Source organism: Lepidochelys olivacea (assembly GCF_965140295.1).
Source record: "Lepidochelys olivacea isolate rLepOli2 genome assembly, chromosome: 8".
NCBI lineage: Eukaryota > Metazoa > Chordata > Testudines > Cheloniidae > Lepidochelys > Lepidochelys olivacea.
This window is the reverse complement of record NC_140418.1, coordinates 104,201,987-104,220,996: the sequence shown is the minus strand read 5'-3', so window position 1 is coordinate 104,220,996 and position 19,010 is coordinate 104,201,987. Positions and strand designations below refer to the sequence as shown.

Below are 19,010 nucleotides of genomic sequence, written 5' to 3'. Positions count from 1 at the left end.
AGGTTTCAGAGTAGCAGCCGTGTTAGTCTGTATTCGCAAAAAGAAAAGGAGTACTTGTGGCACCTTAGAGACTAACCAAGAGCTGTAGCTCACGAAAGCTTATGCTCTAATAAATTGGTTAGTCTCTAAGGTGCCACAAGTACTCCTTTTCTTTTTTCAAGAAAAAAGGCGCAAAACGATTGTCTGCCCTTGCTTTCATGGAGGAAGGGAGGGAACGGGGGCCTGACAATATGTACCCAGAACCACCTGCGACAATGTTTTAGCCCCATCAGGCACTGGGATTTCTACCCAGAATTCAAATGGGCAGTGGAGACTGCGGGAACTGTGGGATAGCCACCCACAGTGCAACGCTCCGGAAGTCAACGGTTGCCTCGGTACTGTGGACACACTCCGCCGACTACATGCGCTTAGAGCATTTGTGTGGGGACACACATGATCAACTGTATAAAAACGCTTTCTACAAAACCGACTTCTATAAATTCGACCTTATTTCGTAGTGTAAACATACCCTAAGGTCACTAATGACTTCTTCTTAGCCAAGTCAGAGGCACTTCTCACCTCCTTCACTCGTTGCTGCCTTTGGCAAAATTGCCTATTATTTGCTTAGTGCTGACTTTGAGCTCATCACTGAATGGATTATATAACAAAAAAGTGGTCCTTGCTCCAAGGTGCTTACAATTTTAAAAGCATCCTTTTCCTCCTCCACTTTCTCTCTTCTCTTGGTTTTTATGATTGTATTTGTTTGTTTTTTTGGTCATCTCCTGTCTTGCTAACGACTCTTTCAAGTAAATTGTGCTGTTTGATGTCAGTCACTAGTCCACTGTACAAAACAATTACTCAGTTCAAAACACTTTGGTAGTCTCTGCACAGGAGTCCAGCACTGTTAAACAATGTGGTTTGCAGATCAGAGTTAAAGGTACTTTAGCAACACTGTCTTAGGAAGCATGTGCATCCTGCCTGAGCTATCAAGTGGTCCTAGTCACCACTGGCAGGTTAATAGTTTAGAGCAGTTTGACAAACAGAAATGAAATCTTCTGTGATACTGAAATTCGTAACTGCATGCAACATAGTTTGAAGCAAGATTAGTGCCTTTATAGAATGTTTTGCTCAGCTAATTAAGTTTGATGGAAGCTTGCTGTTGAGTGGCTTAATTCATCTTTCTCCCACGCTGAGATGGCAGAAAACTTCACATAGGTCCTCACCTCAAAACTTCTGTTTCTATAGTGTACATCATGGACTATAACAACATAAGAACTTAGGGCAAGCTAAATATTGGAGGTATCATGACCCTACTGCATAAATCCCCTACTGTCATGTCATCTCATGTCAACTTTTTTGTTTTATAAAATGTTTTCTTACCATCTCTTTTGTCTCTGTTCATTGGCAAAGCCAGCGGATCCGAGGATATGGACATCCAGCACAGTCTCTGAATACATCTAATGGTTTACATTTTTCTAGAGCAGGAGGCTGTACATCATGTTGATATACTTGTTGTGACTGTGTTTTGCAGCATCCTTAGGCCTTGGAATCAGTTTTGGATATATTTGAGTAGGCTAGATGTTAAAGCTTAACAATAACCGTGTTTTTTCCCCTCCTTTTCTGGGGGAAATAAAACAAGAACAAATTCTCTTTTAATTTTGGAATCAAATCACTCATATCTCTTGTCCTACTCTTTCACTTTAGGAGTTTGATCCCGAAGAGTTCTACCATCTGTTAGAAGCTGCTGAAGGTCATGCCAAGGAAGGGCAAGGAATTAAATGTGACATTCCTCGTTACATTATCAGCCAGCTGGGCCTTACCCGGGATCCCCTGGAGGGTGAGAACTTCTTACTTTGCATCCTTTGGGCTAGAAGCCTTTCCAAATATCAAGTATGAGCCATCTTCACTGGTCGTTGCTCTGTTAAATGAGAACTTTTTTCCCTTTAATTCACCTGCCCCTTTTTGTCCTCATCCTCTCTTGCTATTCTCAAAATTTAAACTGGTGGGAATGGCCATAGAAAGGCCCATTTTGCAGCACAACCAGCACACTTCCACTACACAGAGGGACCTCATGAGTGCATTCTGAAGCCCCCCACCATGAATGCTGCAAAGCCATAGAGTCTGTGTACAGGTGCAGGGGAGTTGCAGGGTCATTGTCTGAGTGGATCAATTGGCCACAATCCCTACATTTTGGACGGAGTAGTGCAGGAGTCCACAGATGCTGCTTCACTGAAGAAACTGTATTAACAGACACCGACTGACTGGTTTGGGAGTTGGAGAGGAGTCTATTATCCTAGCTTTTGTGTTGGTCCCCCAAGGAGCAAAGTTTGTTTACTCAAGCTTTGCATGAGGGGCCAGGACTATTATCATTTTTGTAGAATTGACAATATGTTCTCCACTATACAAGGCAAAAAAGTACAGACAATTCCTGCCCAAAGAGCCTACAGTCTCCATGATAATCACAGGGGTGACAGGATGCAGTGGGAGAGACAGGAGAGAGAGGTTAGAGGATGGGGGAAGTTTGAGAATGGAAGGTGTTTTGTTCCCTTATTGGGTAACTCAGAGCACTACAGACTGCAACAGCGTTGCCATGTTGTATGAAGCATTTGTTAACCCTCCAATGAATAGTGTAGACATTTGGGGGTTTTTAATAGTTATACTTAGAATGAGTGTTTGCTAAATGTGATGTCAGTCAGTCATTATCATAGATTCATATGACAGGTATAGTCTATACTTCCGAGAGTTCATCTCGATCAGTGGTTCTCAACCTATTTATCATTGTGGGCCTCTTATGCAGCTCTCTCTGTGTTACGTGGGTCGCATCCACACAATATATATATATATATATATATATACACTATTTGTATGACCCTGAAGATGTCACGTGGGCCGCAGCTGTGTGCTGATTGGATTGCAGGCAGGCCACGGTTGAGAACCATGGCTCTAGATGCAGAAGTTTATACTTCTGGTCCCAAAAGGCATTTAATCATTTAATTTTTTTTAAACTTGTACAGTGTTTCAAGCAACCTGTTTTTGTAAAGGGAGATAATTTACAGTATATTTTATATATACAGACTTTTAAAATATTGTATGTTATATTAAACGATTTGGCAAATTTTTAAAAGATCTTGAGAATTTATCTGTTTTGTCAAAGCTTGAGAGAGTCAGTCAAATTACAGTACCTTTTTTGGGTTAAATATCAAGGATCCTTACTAACTGAGGATTATCATTATAATAGAGTACAAATAAAATGATCCAGACATTCTGGGCACCCTGACCAGCCATCTCTGTCCAGCACATGCTCTTAATCTATCCCCCTGCCCCATTCCTTAAGCGTTATCTGGAAGAGGCTGAGCAGGTCTGGCAGCCCTTCTAGACCTCAGTGTTCTACATGGTAAAATTTGTGTGCTTTCTAATATGCTCCTGGGCACAGAGCCCCAGAAAATCTAAACTTTGAAATCAGTGAGTTATTGCACAATTAAATATTTCATCTCCGTGTTTTATTAATCTCATTTAATCTCTTTTCTTTTGAGATATTTATAGGCACAAATTTTGCTTCCATGCTTGGCTCAGCAACAATAAAACCTGCCACAGAGACTGGAAGTTACCACAGAATTTGGCAGCAATTGAACTTTGGTTTTCTTTTTCTCTTGTGGAAACAGTTTTACCTTAATTTCTGCAATATTTGTCAGAATTACAGAGTGACAGGTTGGCAAGCAACATCAGATGACAGCTTTTTAGGAAAATGTTCACCAGAGGTTACTGAATGCAATTTAATTAATTGTATCTGTTGAAATCTGATGTAAAGTGACGTTTCCGTTGATCCCTGTCAGGGAGGAAGAGAACCTTTCATTTACTTATTTCCCATAAAAAACTGTGTAAAGGTGTCGAGGTGCCTCATTTTCTTTCTATAAAATGGAACTGTAGAAATGTCAGTGATTTTGTTGTATCCATTTAGAGATTTCTTTTAGATACCAATACCCTTCTAGCCTGTTGCCTTTTGGACGTGGGATTGATCCTGTGAGTTGCTTAGCAACTCCTGAAAGGAGCTGAGCATCCTGAACTCCCACTGGCTTCCCCATGGTTTGCGGGTGCTTGGCACCTTGCAGAATTGGGCCAACTAGAGACAAGAAAATTTTTAGAAATCTAATTTCCATACCCTAATGGGATGGGTATACCCACATAGACATAAATGTGCAGACACATGCTGCTGACCCTTAACAAATTGCTGGAGAAATATTAAAAGCATTACTATAGTATTTGCATTTATTCATTATCCTTGTTGTAGGGAATATCTGGAATGCTACAAAATACTGAGGTAAGGATAATTGGTTGTCTTTGTATGAGGCATTACCTAAAACAGCTGGCAAGATTTTAAAGGTGACTATTGTGTAATAGCATAACATTTTTGCAGGAAAGGAAGAAATGTGCTTTTCTGACATCTACAAATACTTTCTAAAATACTGTTTCTTTGCCATATAGAAACAGATTAATTATATGTTGAGACAGTTATAAATAGTCGTTCTTTGTTGTTTGCAGAAATGGCCCAGCTGAATAGCTATGACAGTTCAGACACTCCAGAGACAGATGATTCAGTGGAGGTAAAGAAGCAATATACTTGTTCTGTCTAGCTATTTCTTCCCTAGAAAGAAACAGTCTAATACAATGGTAAAAGATTTGTTAGGAAAACAAGATTATAATACAATGTATATTATAACACACTGAATATTTTTAACAAAATTTATTTGGTAAACGATTTTAAAATACTTTTAAAAGCTAATTTGCATGCTTATAGAAACTTGGACATAGCTCTGTAAATACTGTGAAGAAATAATGATTTAAAGATAATTGGGTAACTAATAGAGGCAAATGAATATGGACAGGAATTATCAAGAAGGTTGACAACTTTTTTTTTTTTTTTTTTTACAACCATTAACAAAAATGGGGCTAAGGAAAGAAATGTGTTGGCATAGGTAAAGAATCTTGGGGAGTGAATTTAGGATCCCAAGACAAGGATTTACTAATGATTTGTTGGGAAAATGTAGTCATTTATCTCTCTAGGCTTCACAGATCTGTAGGTTTTGCTTTGATTGTGTAACAAAAACGACGATTTATTTAAAAGATCTATTAGGGAAAGACCAGCTTTTGGCGGGGAAAGCTCCAGGCCTCCTAGGGATGCAAACTACATGTTGATGCGAGGTAGAATTTTCAAAAGTGCCTATGTGCTAGATTCTCCAACGTACTTAGGCAGCTAAATCCACCATTTATTTATGTGCCATTGACATCCTTAAAACCACTGCTCAGCTGCCACCTAACCTCACAGGTGCCCAAGTCCTCAAGGTGCCTAAGTGTCCTCCAGTAGGCATGTGCTGCGCCGCCGGCCCCCCCCCCACCACCACCAGCTAATGAGGTGCTCAGAGCCCTGGCTGAAGCCAAAGTCTCAGCAGTGCTGAAACAGGATTCTCAAACTAGACTTTCCCCTGCCTGTCTCACTAGCAGAGCCTGATCCCATAGGCATTCTCAGAGTCTGCCCAAGACATACCACCTGTCACAAAAGAATACAGTTCAGGAATCTGTGTGCGTATATGAATACGTGTGTCCTGGCCTAATAGTTAGGGCACTCTGGGAGATGTGGATTCAAATCCCTGGTCCAGAGCAGAGACTTGAATCCGGGTCTCCTTTATCCCTGGTGAATGCCCTAACCACTGAGCTGTTAGGTATAATGACATTGGGGTCTCTCTCATGAAAGATCTGGGTTTCAGCTTCAAAAGTGCAGGCTAGCAGAGCGGCTGACCTGGCTTAGGTGCCTAACTCCAGAAAAGGGGTTCACAGCTGAAAATCCCAAGCAGAGGGAAGTGCCTCTCTCTGGCCCATCAGTTATGCACCTTTCCTCTGCATTTCACTCCTGGATAGCTTAGGCAGCTCCCCGCTCCGCTGGCTGGCTTCTGAGGCAGGTAACTCTCCCCATGTATTGAATGGGGAGCCTGGGTGCATAACTCAGGGCTGAGGATTGGATTCCACTAGGTGGCAAGGCACCTCGGGGTTAGGCATTGCAATACCTAAATATTTTTGTAGATTTGGCCCTGAGCACTTTAGGACATAAGTCCCACTGACTTCTAAATAATGTAGGAACTTTGAAAATCCCACCCCAGTCTACAGCATAAAGTAAATTATGCTTGTCTCTAGTATGACTGCATACAGTACAGAATAATCTCTGCTGGAAGTGCTCAATGAAAATTGAGAATGCAAACATGACTTAAAGTTGCTGAGGAACTCAACATTTCTCAGCTAATATCCTGATTAGTACAAGAATACAATGGAAAGGAAGGATGACCCTGGGACTCAGAAGATCTGGATTCTGTTCCCATTTCTGCCACAGACCTCCTGTGTAACTTTGAACAAGTCACCTGATGTCTCTGCCTCAGTGTCTGTCAGTTTTGAGCTCCTCGGGTGGAAGTAACCCAAAAAGCATGATGTATATTGTTGTTAGAAATACTTCAGGTTTCAGAGTAGCAGCCGTGTTAGTAAGATAAGCTATTATCAGCAGGAGAAAAAAACTTTTGTAGTGATACTCAAGATGGCCCATTTAGACAGTTGACAAGAAGGTGTGAGGATACTTAATATAGGGAAGTAGATTCAATATGTGTAATGACCCAGCCACTCTAATATTTCAGCTTATTCGATACTGTGGGTCCTGGCGGGCTATTGAGCATGATCAGAAAGTCAATGTGCAAAGGCTGCTCTGAGTTCCATGGTAGTTTAAAAAACAAACATCATTCATTACACAATAGAAGGATATTAGAAGGCTACCAGCGAAGGGGAATGGATCTACAATCTAACAGAAATCAAAATGTAATGTATTTAGTATGAAGAATTAAATGGAAGATTTCAGTATGACAGTGGTTTAAATGTGGCAACCATTTCTTAGTTATAGTATGTTAAGGGAAAGGAGTAAATATAAAATATATTATACCACCAAATATTTGAGACACATACATACAGATCTTCCAGTTACAAAGCAAAAGTTCCAGGACAATAGATTTTTTTTGTTGTTTTTCTGTAAATTCAGGAATAAAATTAAATGATTTTCATATTTTCTATTCAGCAGCGAAGTACATTTTTTAAAAGTAGGCTAGATTCTGGTGAATTGTAGGAAAAAAAAATCCCTTCTCCTTGATTTTCAGAGTCGCGGGGCCCCTGCACAGTCAAAGAAAACTCCCTCTGAAGAGGAGTTTGAAAACATTAAGCTAATCAGCAACGGGGCTTATGGGTAAGGTTTTCAGGCTGTGTCTAGCATTTTGCTTTTCAAGATGTTACTGTCAAGCCACCTGATAAAGAATTAGGCCTTTCAGACCCTTAATCATGATATGCCCTTGCCAGCTGCTTGCTCACATTACACTACAACTTTGACCTCAAGCCCTATTATGCTGTAACTTTTTCTGTTAAGTTTGCCTTCGCGATATGTGGACAAAACTCATATATGATAGATTAATGTGATACTTGAGAGGTTACAATTGAGGTATGACATTTGTGTGTTATCCAGGGCAATTATCTTTATGAATAATGGTGTCATTTATTTTACATTTTGTTTACATTGTAGTATTTCTTAAAGGAAAGAATATAATAATAAAATACATTTGTTTGTTAACATCACATACCCAGACATAAGTTCAATACTTATTAAAACTAGATGTTAAAGTGTAATTTCACTGTGAGGAGTTGCTGTGTAAAAATGTCCTAATGTTTCATTGTGTCTTAATGAGTCCAGAACAGACTTGCTCAGTTTACAAGTTAAAATTCCAACTGCCAGCCCCACACAAAGAACCCGGAATTTGAAATTTGACATTACAAGTTTGGTTGATTAAGCTAACAGTGTTGATGTAATATACTTAGAGTTCTGTAAGGCATTTGACTTGGTACCACATGACGCTTTGATTAAAAAAACTAGATATATTAACGTGGTATACATTAAATTGATTAAAAGCTGGCTAACTGACAGGTCTCAAAATGTAATTGTAAAGGGGAATCATCATCAAATGTGTTTCTAGAAGGATCCCACAAGAATAGGTCATTGCTCTGCTCTATTTAAAATTTTTATTATTGACCCAGAAGAAGGCATAAAATCATCACTGATAAAGTTTGAGAATCACACACCGATTGGAGGAATGGTATATAATGAAGAGGACAGGTCACTGATAAAGTGAGCTGGATTTCTTGGTAAGCAGGGTGCAAGCAAACCATGTGTTTTAATATGTCCAAAAGTAAATGTGTACATTTGGATAAAGAACGTAGCCGTACTTACAGGATGGGTGACTATCCTGGGAAGCAGTAACTCTGAAAAAGATTTGATGGTCATCGTGGATCATCAGCTGAATAGGAGCTCCCAGTGTGACTCTGTGGCCGAAAGGGCTGTTGCGATCCTTGGATAAATAAACAGGAGAATCTTGTGTAGGAGTAGAGGGGTTATTTTACTTCTGTATTTGGCACTAGTGCGACCACTGCTGGAAAACTGGTTCCAGTTCTGGTGTTCGCAGTTCAAGAAGGATGTTGATAAATTGGAGAGGGTTAGAGAAGAGCCATGAGAATGATCAAAGGACTAGAAAACCTGCTTTATAGGAGCTCAATCTATTTAACTTAACAAAGAGAAGGTTAAGGGGTGACTTGATTAGTCCAAAAACCTACATGGGAAACAAGTATTTAATAATAGACTCTTCAGTCTAGCAGACAAAGGTATAACACAATCCACTGGCTGGAAGTTTCAGGCTAAAAACAAGGTGTAATTTGTTAAAGGTGTGAGTAATTAACCATTTGAACAATGGACCAAGAGTTGTGGTAGATTCTCTATCACCGGCAATTTTTAAATTAAGATTGGATGCTTTTCTCAAAGATCTGCACTAGGAATTATTGTGGGGAAGTTCTCTGGCCTGTGTTATAGAGGAGATCAGACGAGATGATCTTGGTCCCTTCTGGCCTTGGAATCTGTGGCTCTCTGAAACTCCATTTCGGTTCTTTCTGGCTGTGGCATCATAACCAGTGATATTCAGCAGGCCAAATTCTACCCTCAGGTATACCTGTGCTGCCCCTTGATTTCAATGGGACTTAAGCACGTGCTGAAGTGCTTTTTTGAATTAAATGAAAATGTAATAAAAGCTTATTTTAGTCAGTAAGTAAAAAGGGGAGAGCAGATCAGAGAGCCCGTTTGTTAGGTAAGAAAGTGCCATTTTTACAGTCACTTTTCCATGTAGACCCATATTTTCAAGTACATCCCTCTAAAGGTATGTTTACACTGTAGTTAGACCCCTGTGGCTGGCCCATGCCAGCTAGCTCAGGCTAAAGGGCTGTTTAATTGTGGTGTAGATATTCGGGCTCGGGCTGGAGCCTGGGCTCTAGGACCCTGCAAGGTATGAGGATCCCAGAACTCGGGCTGCAGCCTGAACCTGAACACCTACGCTACAATGAAACAGCCCCTTCGCCCAAGCCCCGGGAGCCTGAGTCAGCTGGCACGGGCCCACTGTAGGTGTCTAATTGCAGTGTAGACATACCCTAAAAGGCTAGAGGTGGTTTGCTCAAAGTCATATCCTTGCTATATGTACTGTGTGCTTTATCCAGCTGATATGATACTGTGTTAAATATAATACAGTAAGCCACTCCAGAGACAGGGGAGTAAGTATTGGTTCAATAGAGCAAGCTAACTGAATGAAAACCTTATTTGCAAACTGTACTATGAATGTGCGGACAAAGATGTGCAAATGGTAGAAATGAAAAGGATATTTTACTGCAGGAAATCCTGCATCATGTTGTTACAGCTAATCCAGCTCTTTAATTTATGGCGCTTGGAAGGAAGTTGCACTGATCCCATTCATTTTAGGTCATTTTTCAGTTGACTGGTGATTGTAATAAATATTGAAATGATGAACAGTATGTGCCTCTACCCATATCCCCAAGATTGTGTGCTACAGTCTTCATTTATTGTCTGGACATTTGAAAATACTGCAGGAATGTATGGTTTCTGATGTAATCTCACAGAGCTCTAGTCTTATTTCTGATGGAGGAATTGCAATTTTAATTTTAGTATGCAAGAATCTCATAAAGTTGCGAGAGCTTTTCCTGATTAAGGCTGAGCTAGTCTCACCGCTGAGAATGTTATATATTTGGAGAAGCCGGTGAAGAGTAGCCTTCCCCATTTCTTACTCTGCGGAAGAGCATAGAGAGAGTTCTTCTGTAGCGATGCTTGCCATGACAGATGTTTTATGTAGTCATAGATAAACCAAGCAGTAGCCTATCAGTGTACGTGATGTAGTGACCCCCGATCCATTGTTTTTTAAATGGTCCGAACTGAAGGTAGGAACCCTTTTGTTGTGTTCTAGGGCTGTGTATTTGGTGCGGCACAAGACTACCCGCCAGCGCTTTGCCATGAAGAAGATCAACAAACAGAACCTAATTTTGAGAAACCAGATCCAGCAGGCCTTCGTGGAGAGAGACATCCTGACCTTTGCTGAGAACCCCTTTGTAGTCAGTATGTTCTGCTCCTTCGAGACCAAACGTCACCTCTGTATGGTTATGGAGTATGTGGAAGGTATTAGTCTCAGGTTTGAAAAGTATCTGGTTATATTACTGAATGTTTAATTGTTTGAAACATGTTAATGTTGCAGAGTGGCAGTAATTATTGTATATACCGTGCCTTTCATGCTGTATTATCGCCAAGTGCTTTACAGATTGAGTCTTTAGGATCACCCACCATTGCCTTCTAAGATCGAATGTTGCAGCCAAAATAGGCTTAGATTGTGTTCTCAAGATGTCACCTTGGTAGACCTTTCACATAATGGGTCTGCCCATGCCTACACAGAAGAGGGTCTGAGCCACCTCTACAATACGATTTGTTCCTAAGCACTATGAAGGGTGATCCATGGGTCTGAACTTCATATGGTGGGGAGGGAGTGGAGATTGTCTGGCCCACATTGCAGAGATGGGTCAGAAAAGTCAGTCCAGCCTGGAGCTGTGATACCTTGCCTGGGGAAATGCCCACTCTGTGGGTCCCAATGGGAGCTGCAGCTAACATAGCTTGTCTGCAGTGGATATGCGCCAACACAGAGCCATGTGCAGGGAAGCTTCTGGGGAGCTAGAGCCAGTGTGGAGGTCTCTGCAGGGGAATGGCAGCAGATACACTTGAACAGGGAGCTCTCCTGTGGGTACTATCATTGGAGGGGATGATCTGGCCCATGATTTGGTTAGTATTAAGGTTAAAAAGATCCAGAACAGAAATGCTAAGGTCTGGTCAAGCAGCGGAGCATTTGTACAATAACAGGAAGCTGATGAGGAACAACCGGCGGTGGGGGGTTGGGATAGGGTGTCCCGGGGGGCAGTCAAGGGACAGGGGGCGGAGGTTCTGGGGTGGTCAGGAGTCGGGGAACGGGGGGCGTGGATAGGGTGTGGGAGTCCCAGGGGGCCTGTCGGGGAGGGGGATGGATAGGGCCAGGGGGCAGTCAGGGGACAGGGAGCAGGGGGGTTGGATAGGGGGTGGGATGCCAGGGCGGGGAGAGTGGTTTGGGGCAGGGGATCCTGGGAGGGGGCAGTCAGGGAACAAGGAGCAGGGGGGGTTGGATGGGTCTGGGGTTTTGAGGGGGGGCAGGAACTGGGAGGGAGCGGATAGTGGGCAGGGGCAGGCTGTTTGGGGAGGCACAGCCTTTCCTACCTGGCCTTCCATACCATTTTGTACCCTGATGTGGCCCTTGGGCCAAAAAGTTTGCCCACTCCTTTACTATAGCTACAAAGGCTAGCTGAGTGTAAACTATACTTCCTTCCCGGATTCCTTTCCAACCTGGAAGATGAATTTATACAATCATTGAGCTAAATCCTGCTTGCTTTTCTCAATAAATAGTTGTATGGAAGCCAGCTGGACTGCTCCCCTAGGAAGGCAAGAAGACCCTTATCTGTGCTCCCTAAAGTGGAGAGAGCATTTCTCAGTAGTCTCCGAATCAAGGTTGACAAACCCAGATTCCCTGAATCCTAGCAAGTTCAGCTTAGTCCTCCTCCTTTCCAAGGCTGATAAATTTAATTCTGTGGACTTTCCTTTCCTGTGGTACTTCAGATGAAGCCATAGAAACGTTGTCACTGTTCACTGTCCACAGACCTCAGTGGCATCATACTGCTTTGTAAAGAGCTGGAGTTTGCCAAAATGTCATTGACAAAAGTGTCCCCTGTCCCATGCTGTTGTGAGGCTTGCTATGTATCCCTTGTCTGGCTGGTTACTGCTCTTCTGTGCAGAAGAGTGACTTGTATGGTTTGTGACATGCATTTAGATCCTGACAGGCATGACAGAAACGATAGAGATTTAAATTACAGCAAAATAAAAAAGGCATTATGGAAATTAAAATTATTTTCTAAACTGTGTTCAGAATACAGGACCAAGGGTAAGAACCTTCAATGTAGATAGAGATGTAATTTAAGGAGGCAGAAATTCTACCAATCTAATTTTGAGGTGTTGCTGCTACTGTAGCTTAGTATTCATATGTCATTTCAGTGTGCTATGTTTTTAATTTATTTCTAGGAGGAGATTGTGCCACACTCCTAAAGAATATTGGAGCCCTACCAGTCGATATGGCCAGGATGTATTTTGCAGAGACAGTGCTGGCGCTGGAGTACCTACACAATTATGGCATTGTCCACCGTGACCTAAAACCTGACAAGTATGTTTTGAACCTTTGAGGTTCAAATATGTAGTTGTAGATCTCCGTGATAAAAGTATAATTACCAAGGAAAGCATTGGATGTTATAGGCAAATAGCCAGTCTTGTCTCATTTATTTAGTCTTGAAAAGACTAAGTTTACAATGTTGTTTTTTTGATAGGTTCAACTTCTTGTTTTCGGTTGTCAATCTGTGCTAACATCATTAAAGAGTAATTCGCCCCGCCATGATGCACATTAATAAGCATTCATAGATTCCAAGGCCAGAAGGTACCATTGTGATCATCTAGTCTGACCTCCTGTATAGCACAGGCCAGAGAACTCCCCCAAAATAACTCCTAGAGCAGAGCTTTTAGAAAAAACATCCAGTCTTGATTTAAAAATTGTGAGTGATGGAAAATCCACCGCGACCCTTGGTAAATTGTTCCAATGATTAATTACTCTCACGGTTAAAAAATTACGCCTTATTTCCAGACTGAATTTATCTAGCTTCAACTTCTCACCATTGGATCATGTTATACCTTTCTGATAGACTGAAGAGCCCATTATTAAATATCTGTTCCCCATGTAGGTACTTATAGACTGTAATCAAGTCACCCCATAACCTTCTCTTTGTTAAGTTAAATAGATTGAGCTCCTATAAAGCAGGTTTTCTAGTCCTTTGATCATTCTCATGGCTCTTTTCTGAACCCTCTCCAATTTATCAACATCCTTCTTGAATTGTGGGCACCAGAACTGGACCCAGTGTTCCAGCAGTGGTCGCTCCAGTGCCAAATACAGAAATGAAGTAACCTCTCTACTCCTACTTGAGAATCCCGTTTATGCATCCCAGGATCTCATTAGCCCTTTTGGCCATGGCGTCATGCTTGGGAGCTCATGTTCAGCTGATTATCCACCATGACCCTCAATTCTTTTTCAGAGTCCCTGCTTCCCAGAACATGTCCTGAATTTAACTCAGTAATCACTTATATGTTCTAAGTTGTTCCTATGGCATATTTAGAAGGTGCATCGAAAACAAACAGATCTCTCTGCCCTGTTTCAGCAAAAAACTCTCAAATCCTAACAGCAGGTACGAAAGTTAACAAAAACCCATCGTTTTAAGGATGTTGGATTGAAAGCCAGAACAGCATTTAATCTTAAGAGTCTTATTAGAGCAGTTAAGCATGGAAAGAATGACCTCTTACAATAACATTCTATTCAAATGAGAGGGAGAAGTTCAATGAGATAATATCTTTTATTGGACCCACTTCTGTTGGTAGAAAGGAAAAGCTTTCTAGCTACAAAGAGATTCCTCTGCTCTTTGGAGCTGTCTGTAGTGATCACAAGTTTGTAACAGGGGATGATGTTTTGTTTCTTGACTCTGCTCAGAAAATGTCGCTCTTCAGTCTGGCTCCCTTCTTCATGTTGTGAAGTTTCCATTCAGACCAATATGGCTACAGTACTGCAAACATTCTATTCAAAGGTCTGTCTGAACCCTGTTATTGCATTAGTTCAGTCTGAAAGCAGTCTGATTTCCCAGCAGTCTTGGTCTTGTTCATGATGTTCAGTTGCATATAAGTGGAGGAATGCACAGGATCACCAAGCATATATCTATCAGACATTGTGCTAGATAATGCAATAACGTTACATTGTGATTGCTTTCTGAAACTATAGCAGTGAATACTGAATTACTTTCTTTCCTCTTTTTCCCAGTCTTCTGATAACATCCATGGGTCACATTAAACTAACAGATTTCGGACTCTCTAAAATTGGCCTAATGAGTCTCACAACTAATCTGTATGAGGGACACATTGAGAAAGATGCAAGAGAGTTCCTGGATAAGCAGGTAAGCTGCAAAATGTTTTTCTAAAAAATTACAGCTTTGAATCAGTGAATTTCCACAGCATTTCGCCGACTTTTCTTTTTCAGTGTATAGACTGAGAGTGTTTAATGCTGTTTGCAAAAAGCAAAGATTTTGTGACCTGAAATTGCAGACAGAGGTAACTTGATGATCACAGTTCAGATAGATACACCACTGTATGGGGAGTGATGTAAGTGCTGAATACAGTTAACCTAATGAAACTATAAACTTAAAAGCTGAACCTGCAATTATCTCCTTGAAGGTGCATGCTCCTAGATGTATGGGTTGGGGCCCTTTGTGACAGAATCAAAGGATTTGTAGAATTCTCTGACACTATGGTGTGTGTTGAATGATGAAGAGACAAGACTTGAATCACAAGGTTTTCATATGATTCTGCACAAATAATGTTCTTTAGCAGAATTTTACCTTCATTTTTGAAAAGATGCACTTTTAGCCCTTAGTTTGGGATTTCAAAGTTCTGTTCTAAATTGCACCGAAGCCATGGGTGGAAAATTGGGCAATTCATATAAATGCTGAATATTGACAGCTTTGACAGGTTATGCAAGTTTATCTAGTCTGACTGTCATTTCCATGTGGCAAGGGATGTGTTAATGACAAAAATCACTACCTGCTCCAGCTGAGGCAGTGGAAAAAGAATTAGGTAGAAGGAAGCTGGCTTCCAAATATGGTAGTCACTCTCTTACCACTTCAAAAGTTATTTCTCCTCCTTTGGTATCCTGCTGTTACTTGATTTATCTCATTAGACTGACCTAACACTTGGTAAAGCAACCCACATCCTTTCATGTATTTATACCTGCTCCTGTATCTTTTACTTCATACATCCGATGAAATGGTTTCTAGCTCACGAAAGCTTATGCTCAAATAAATTTGTTAGTCTCTAAGGTGCCACAAGAACTCCTCTTTGTTAATTTACAAAAAAAAACAAAAAACTTTCCTTTCTGTCTGTCCATCTTCAGGTATGTGGGACTCCAGAATACATTGCCCCGGAAGTGATCTTGCGACAGGGTTATGGAAAGCCTGTGGATTGGTGGGCCATGGGAGTTATCCTGTATGAGTTTTTAGTTGGCTGTGTCCCTTTCTTTGGTGACACACCAGAAGAACTGTTTGGACAAGTAATCAGTGGTATGTTTATTTATTCTGTCTCTGGAGGGGTTACCTTTAGCGGTTCACTATGAGAGAGTATGAAAAAATTGAAATCTGCTGTAATTTAGTGAAAGGCTACATAAGAAACAAAGTTAATTGTTCAGTATTAGAATTAGTTTGATACTCCCTTTTGGTAAATAACTACAGTTGCTAAAAGCTCTTAACTTGCTTAACATACACCAGATGTCATCTGTATATATGTATGTAAACTCTGTCAATATGCATAGTGCAGGGAGAAATCCAGCTTATAAAAAAAATTAGTGATGTGGGGAGTGGAAAGACATGTGTTTGCATTTGAAAAGAGCAAGCCGATTAGCAGGCCAAGATTCTATTTTGTTGTTGGTTATCCCGTGTAGGCACAAAGGATAGGGCTCATTAGTCAATTGCTACGCAAATGTAATAAAAATAACTTATAAAAAGCAACAAAGTACATCAATAAACACTGTTGTATTAAATACCTTCATGCCTTGGGTAGTGAAAGTTTTTGTCCTTTGGCCCATGGTTAGAGCTGGGCAAATGCTGTAGAAAATTGATTGATTCTGTTTTTATTAATTGATTTGCTTGTGTTCACTTTCCATGAGTATTCAAGTGAAAAGGATTACTCTCAAATGTTCACCGAAACAGTGAATTTTAAGCAAATATTTGTGGAAAGTGAGTTTCAGGATTTGCAAGAAGCAAGAGCTAAAATTGATTGATAAAATTGTTACCCAAAATGTGTAGGCATGAGATACAGCTGCACCATAGTAATTCTTTGTCTTGCCATAAAAGCTCATTATTTCATATGCATTAAGGTTCTTACAGTTTTGTTCCAACAATTACTGTTTGCTGACAGCAGCTATGGTTAATATTGAATTTAGATGCATTTTGGAAAATGTCAGTGCTTGAATTATATTAAGTACTCATGTGGCTGAATGCAAACCCATTCAAATAACGCTCTGCTACAGCCTACTACTTTTTATTGTATAAAAATGTTTGTGGATTTCATGACTTGCCTTTTTCAAATTGCTTTATCTCCTTAGATGAAATTGCCTGGCCAGAAGGGGATGATGCATTACCGCCAGATGCACAGGACCTCACATCTAAACTTCTCTGTCAAAACCCTCTGGAAAGACTGGGAACAGGTACAGGCGTATTCTTGCAAAAAGACTAACCCGAATCAATAAAAGAAGCTGCAATGCCAATGGGAGTTGCTACACTGTTGTGAAATGCTGCCTTTGTGCTGTGAAATAGTATGCACTGCGTTTAGTGGTGGTCTCACAACTTTCTGTCCCTGGGGATAGCGTAATCAGAATCAGTGAGAAATCTGCACGTGTCAGAAAAATGCCACTGTTTTGGGGGGTTAAAGAAGAAAAGGTGTCTGCTCACCAATCTGACTCACTGTACATAGGTCACAGCATAACCTCACTAGACAGCCTTTTTGACGGTTCCAGTTTGGGCTTTGTCAGGGATTTGTGTCTCAATCGGAAAATTGTTTAAACAGATTTTGCATGAAATTCTCTTTGGCAAGGAGATGTTGATGAGCACTTGTGAGTGTAACAAAATTACAACTTTTCCCCTTAGTGGTGCGCACACTGCTGTGTAATTCCCTAAAATCCAAGAACCTGAAGTTTCATGGGAAAAGTAAAATGCTTAAGACTATCTGTAAGCAATGTATGGTGAGATTTAAGCCTTTGCAATTTAGGACTTTCCCTTTTAAAATTTTAGGGAACCATTGATGTATTCAGCTAACTTCCACATGACACTCCAGTCTCAATAATTCCTGCCTGACCTGCAGCCTCATGGCGCAGTTCCTCTTTTTCACTAACTTTTTGGGTTTGGTTTGGTTTCGTTTCGCATTTCGTTTCAAATTCATAATTCAGTTTATATGTAGCCTTTAGAAAATGCAAATACAGAACGATTTCAAAGTGTACACTTGCTGGCGGGGTGGTTCAAGAATCAGTCATGTGAAATAAAGCCTTTCATATCGAGAGCGAGCATCAGCTCAACTCCAGACCCCACAGGTGGTGGATGAAAGTCATCGCCACCTTAAGGGTGTTGTGTTTTGTTATATGTAAAATGCATAGATGGGTTTATTTCCATTGCTGGTGGACAGATTCTGTTCCACTAAAACTGCCACCACAGTGGGCGTCTTTGCTCTCAGTCAACAAACCTTATTTTTCTTTTCTCATACCAGGCCTTTTCTGTGGACAAAACTGATACCTTTTATGAGCAATGTTTTCATTTAAAATGTCCACACCCCAGCAGGCAAATGATCTTTTCATATTTTTTCTTTCTCAGTGTTCAAGCCCCAGAGTTTAACAACAAAGATGGTGATTCAAGAAGATATTTTTAAACACATGCCTAATTTTAATACTTTTGAATTCAGTGGAACTACTCATATCTTTAAGTGCCTTGCAGAATCAGGGTCAAAAACAGTGCACATACACTTGATGTGAACAAGATCACATTTAAAGGTTTTTCATTAATTTGTTCTCACTCTTGAGACTTACACTGCAGAACTATACTGGAGATGCTGCTTTCCAGCCAATGTAGGCATGTGTTGTGTTTAAATTAAGAGGGTGTAAATCGTGCAGTTTTTATCTGTTATCACAACATTGGCAAAGAACCCAAGTGTAGTTTCCTGTGATTCTCAGAAAATACGTTTTAGATGAAAATACGTTTCCATATTTTCTCCTATGCCTTGAGAATTTTTTGACACGTGAGAGCAATGTTAGAAAAATACTCTTTTTTCAGGTAGTGCCTTTGAGGTGAAACAGCACCGGTTCTTTAAAGATCTGGACTGGAATGGATTACTTCGACAGAAAGCAGAATTTATTCCACAGCTGGAATCTGAGGATGACACTAGCTACTTTGACAGTAAGAAAGAAGAGCTTCTGACTCAGCCTGAGTTGTATCATCTTTAATGTGGGCCATATTTCTTATGTATAGTTAATTTATATTTTGTCAATTGCTTAATGAAAATCATTATCACCAGCTTAATAAAATATATTTGATTGATATTCTGTAAAAAGTACTATATTGAGTCCCAAGAGAGGAGTTTGTTTGGAACCGAATCAGAATTGCATGAAAATTATTCCATGCTTCGTTGGTATTGGTGGCCTAGTTGTATCCCATTTTCGGCCACAGTGTTCTCAGAGCCCTGGAAATTCTTCACTTCATTAATAGAGGTATTTAGCTGTGTGTAATTTTTTTTTTTTTTTTGTGGTCCTCCCTTCTTTCTGTTCACATGAACATCACTGTGCTGGGTTATGTTAAAATGATTGCTGTGATTAAGCACATCAGATGCGATGACTCTTCCAGTCCATGTGCATGTTTCCACGCTACAGTTTTTGGGTGATATTAGT

At 40.5% G+C, this 19,010-nt stretch overlaps 1 protein-coding gene across 5 annotated transcripts in view; it reads left to right on the top strand.

The window, feature by feature from the left end:
- Positions 1 to 19,010, top strand: part of MAST2 (microtubule associated serine/threonine kinase 2) — a 402,444-nt gene that overhangs the window by 361,981 nt on the left and 21,453 nt on the right. For all 5 annotated transcript variants that reach the window (XM_084637854.1, XM_084637856.1, XM_084637855.1 and 2 more), the window contains 9 exons: positions 1,684 to 1,816; positions 4,519 to 4,580; positions 7,164 to 7,249; positions 10,347 to 10,555; positions 12,527 to 12,665; positions 14,355 to 14,487; positions 15,480 to 15,645; positions 16,686 to 16,787; positions 18,400 to 18,522. In XM_084637854.1, coding sequence (XP_084493980.1) covers positions 1,684 to 1,816; positions 4,519 to 4,580; positions 7,164 to 7,249; positions 10,347 to 10,555; positions 12,527 to 12,665; positions 14,355 to 14,487; positions 15,480 to 15,645; positions 16,686 to 16,787; positions 18,400 to 18,522 — 1,153 coding nt within the window. The remainder of the gene's footprint in view (positions 1 to 1,683; positions 1,817 to 4,518; positions 4,581 to 7,163; positions 7,250 to 10,346; positions 10,556 to 12,526; positions 12,666 to 14,354; positions 14,488 to 15,479; positions 15,646 to 16,685; positions 16,788 to 18,399; positions 18,523 to 19,010) is intronic.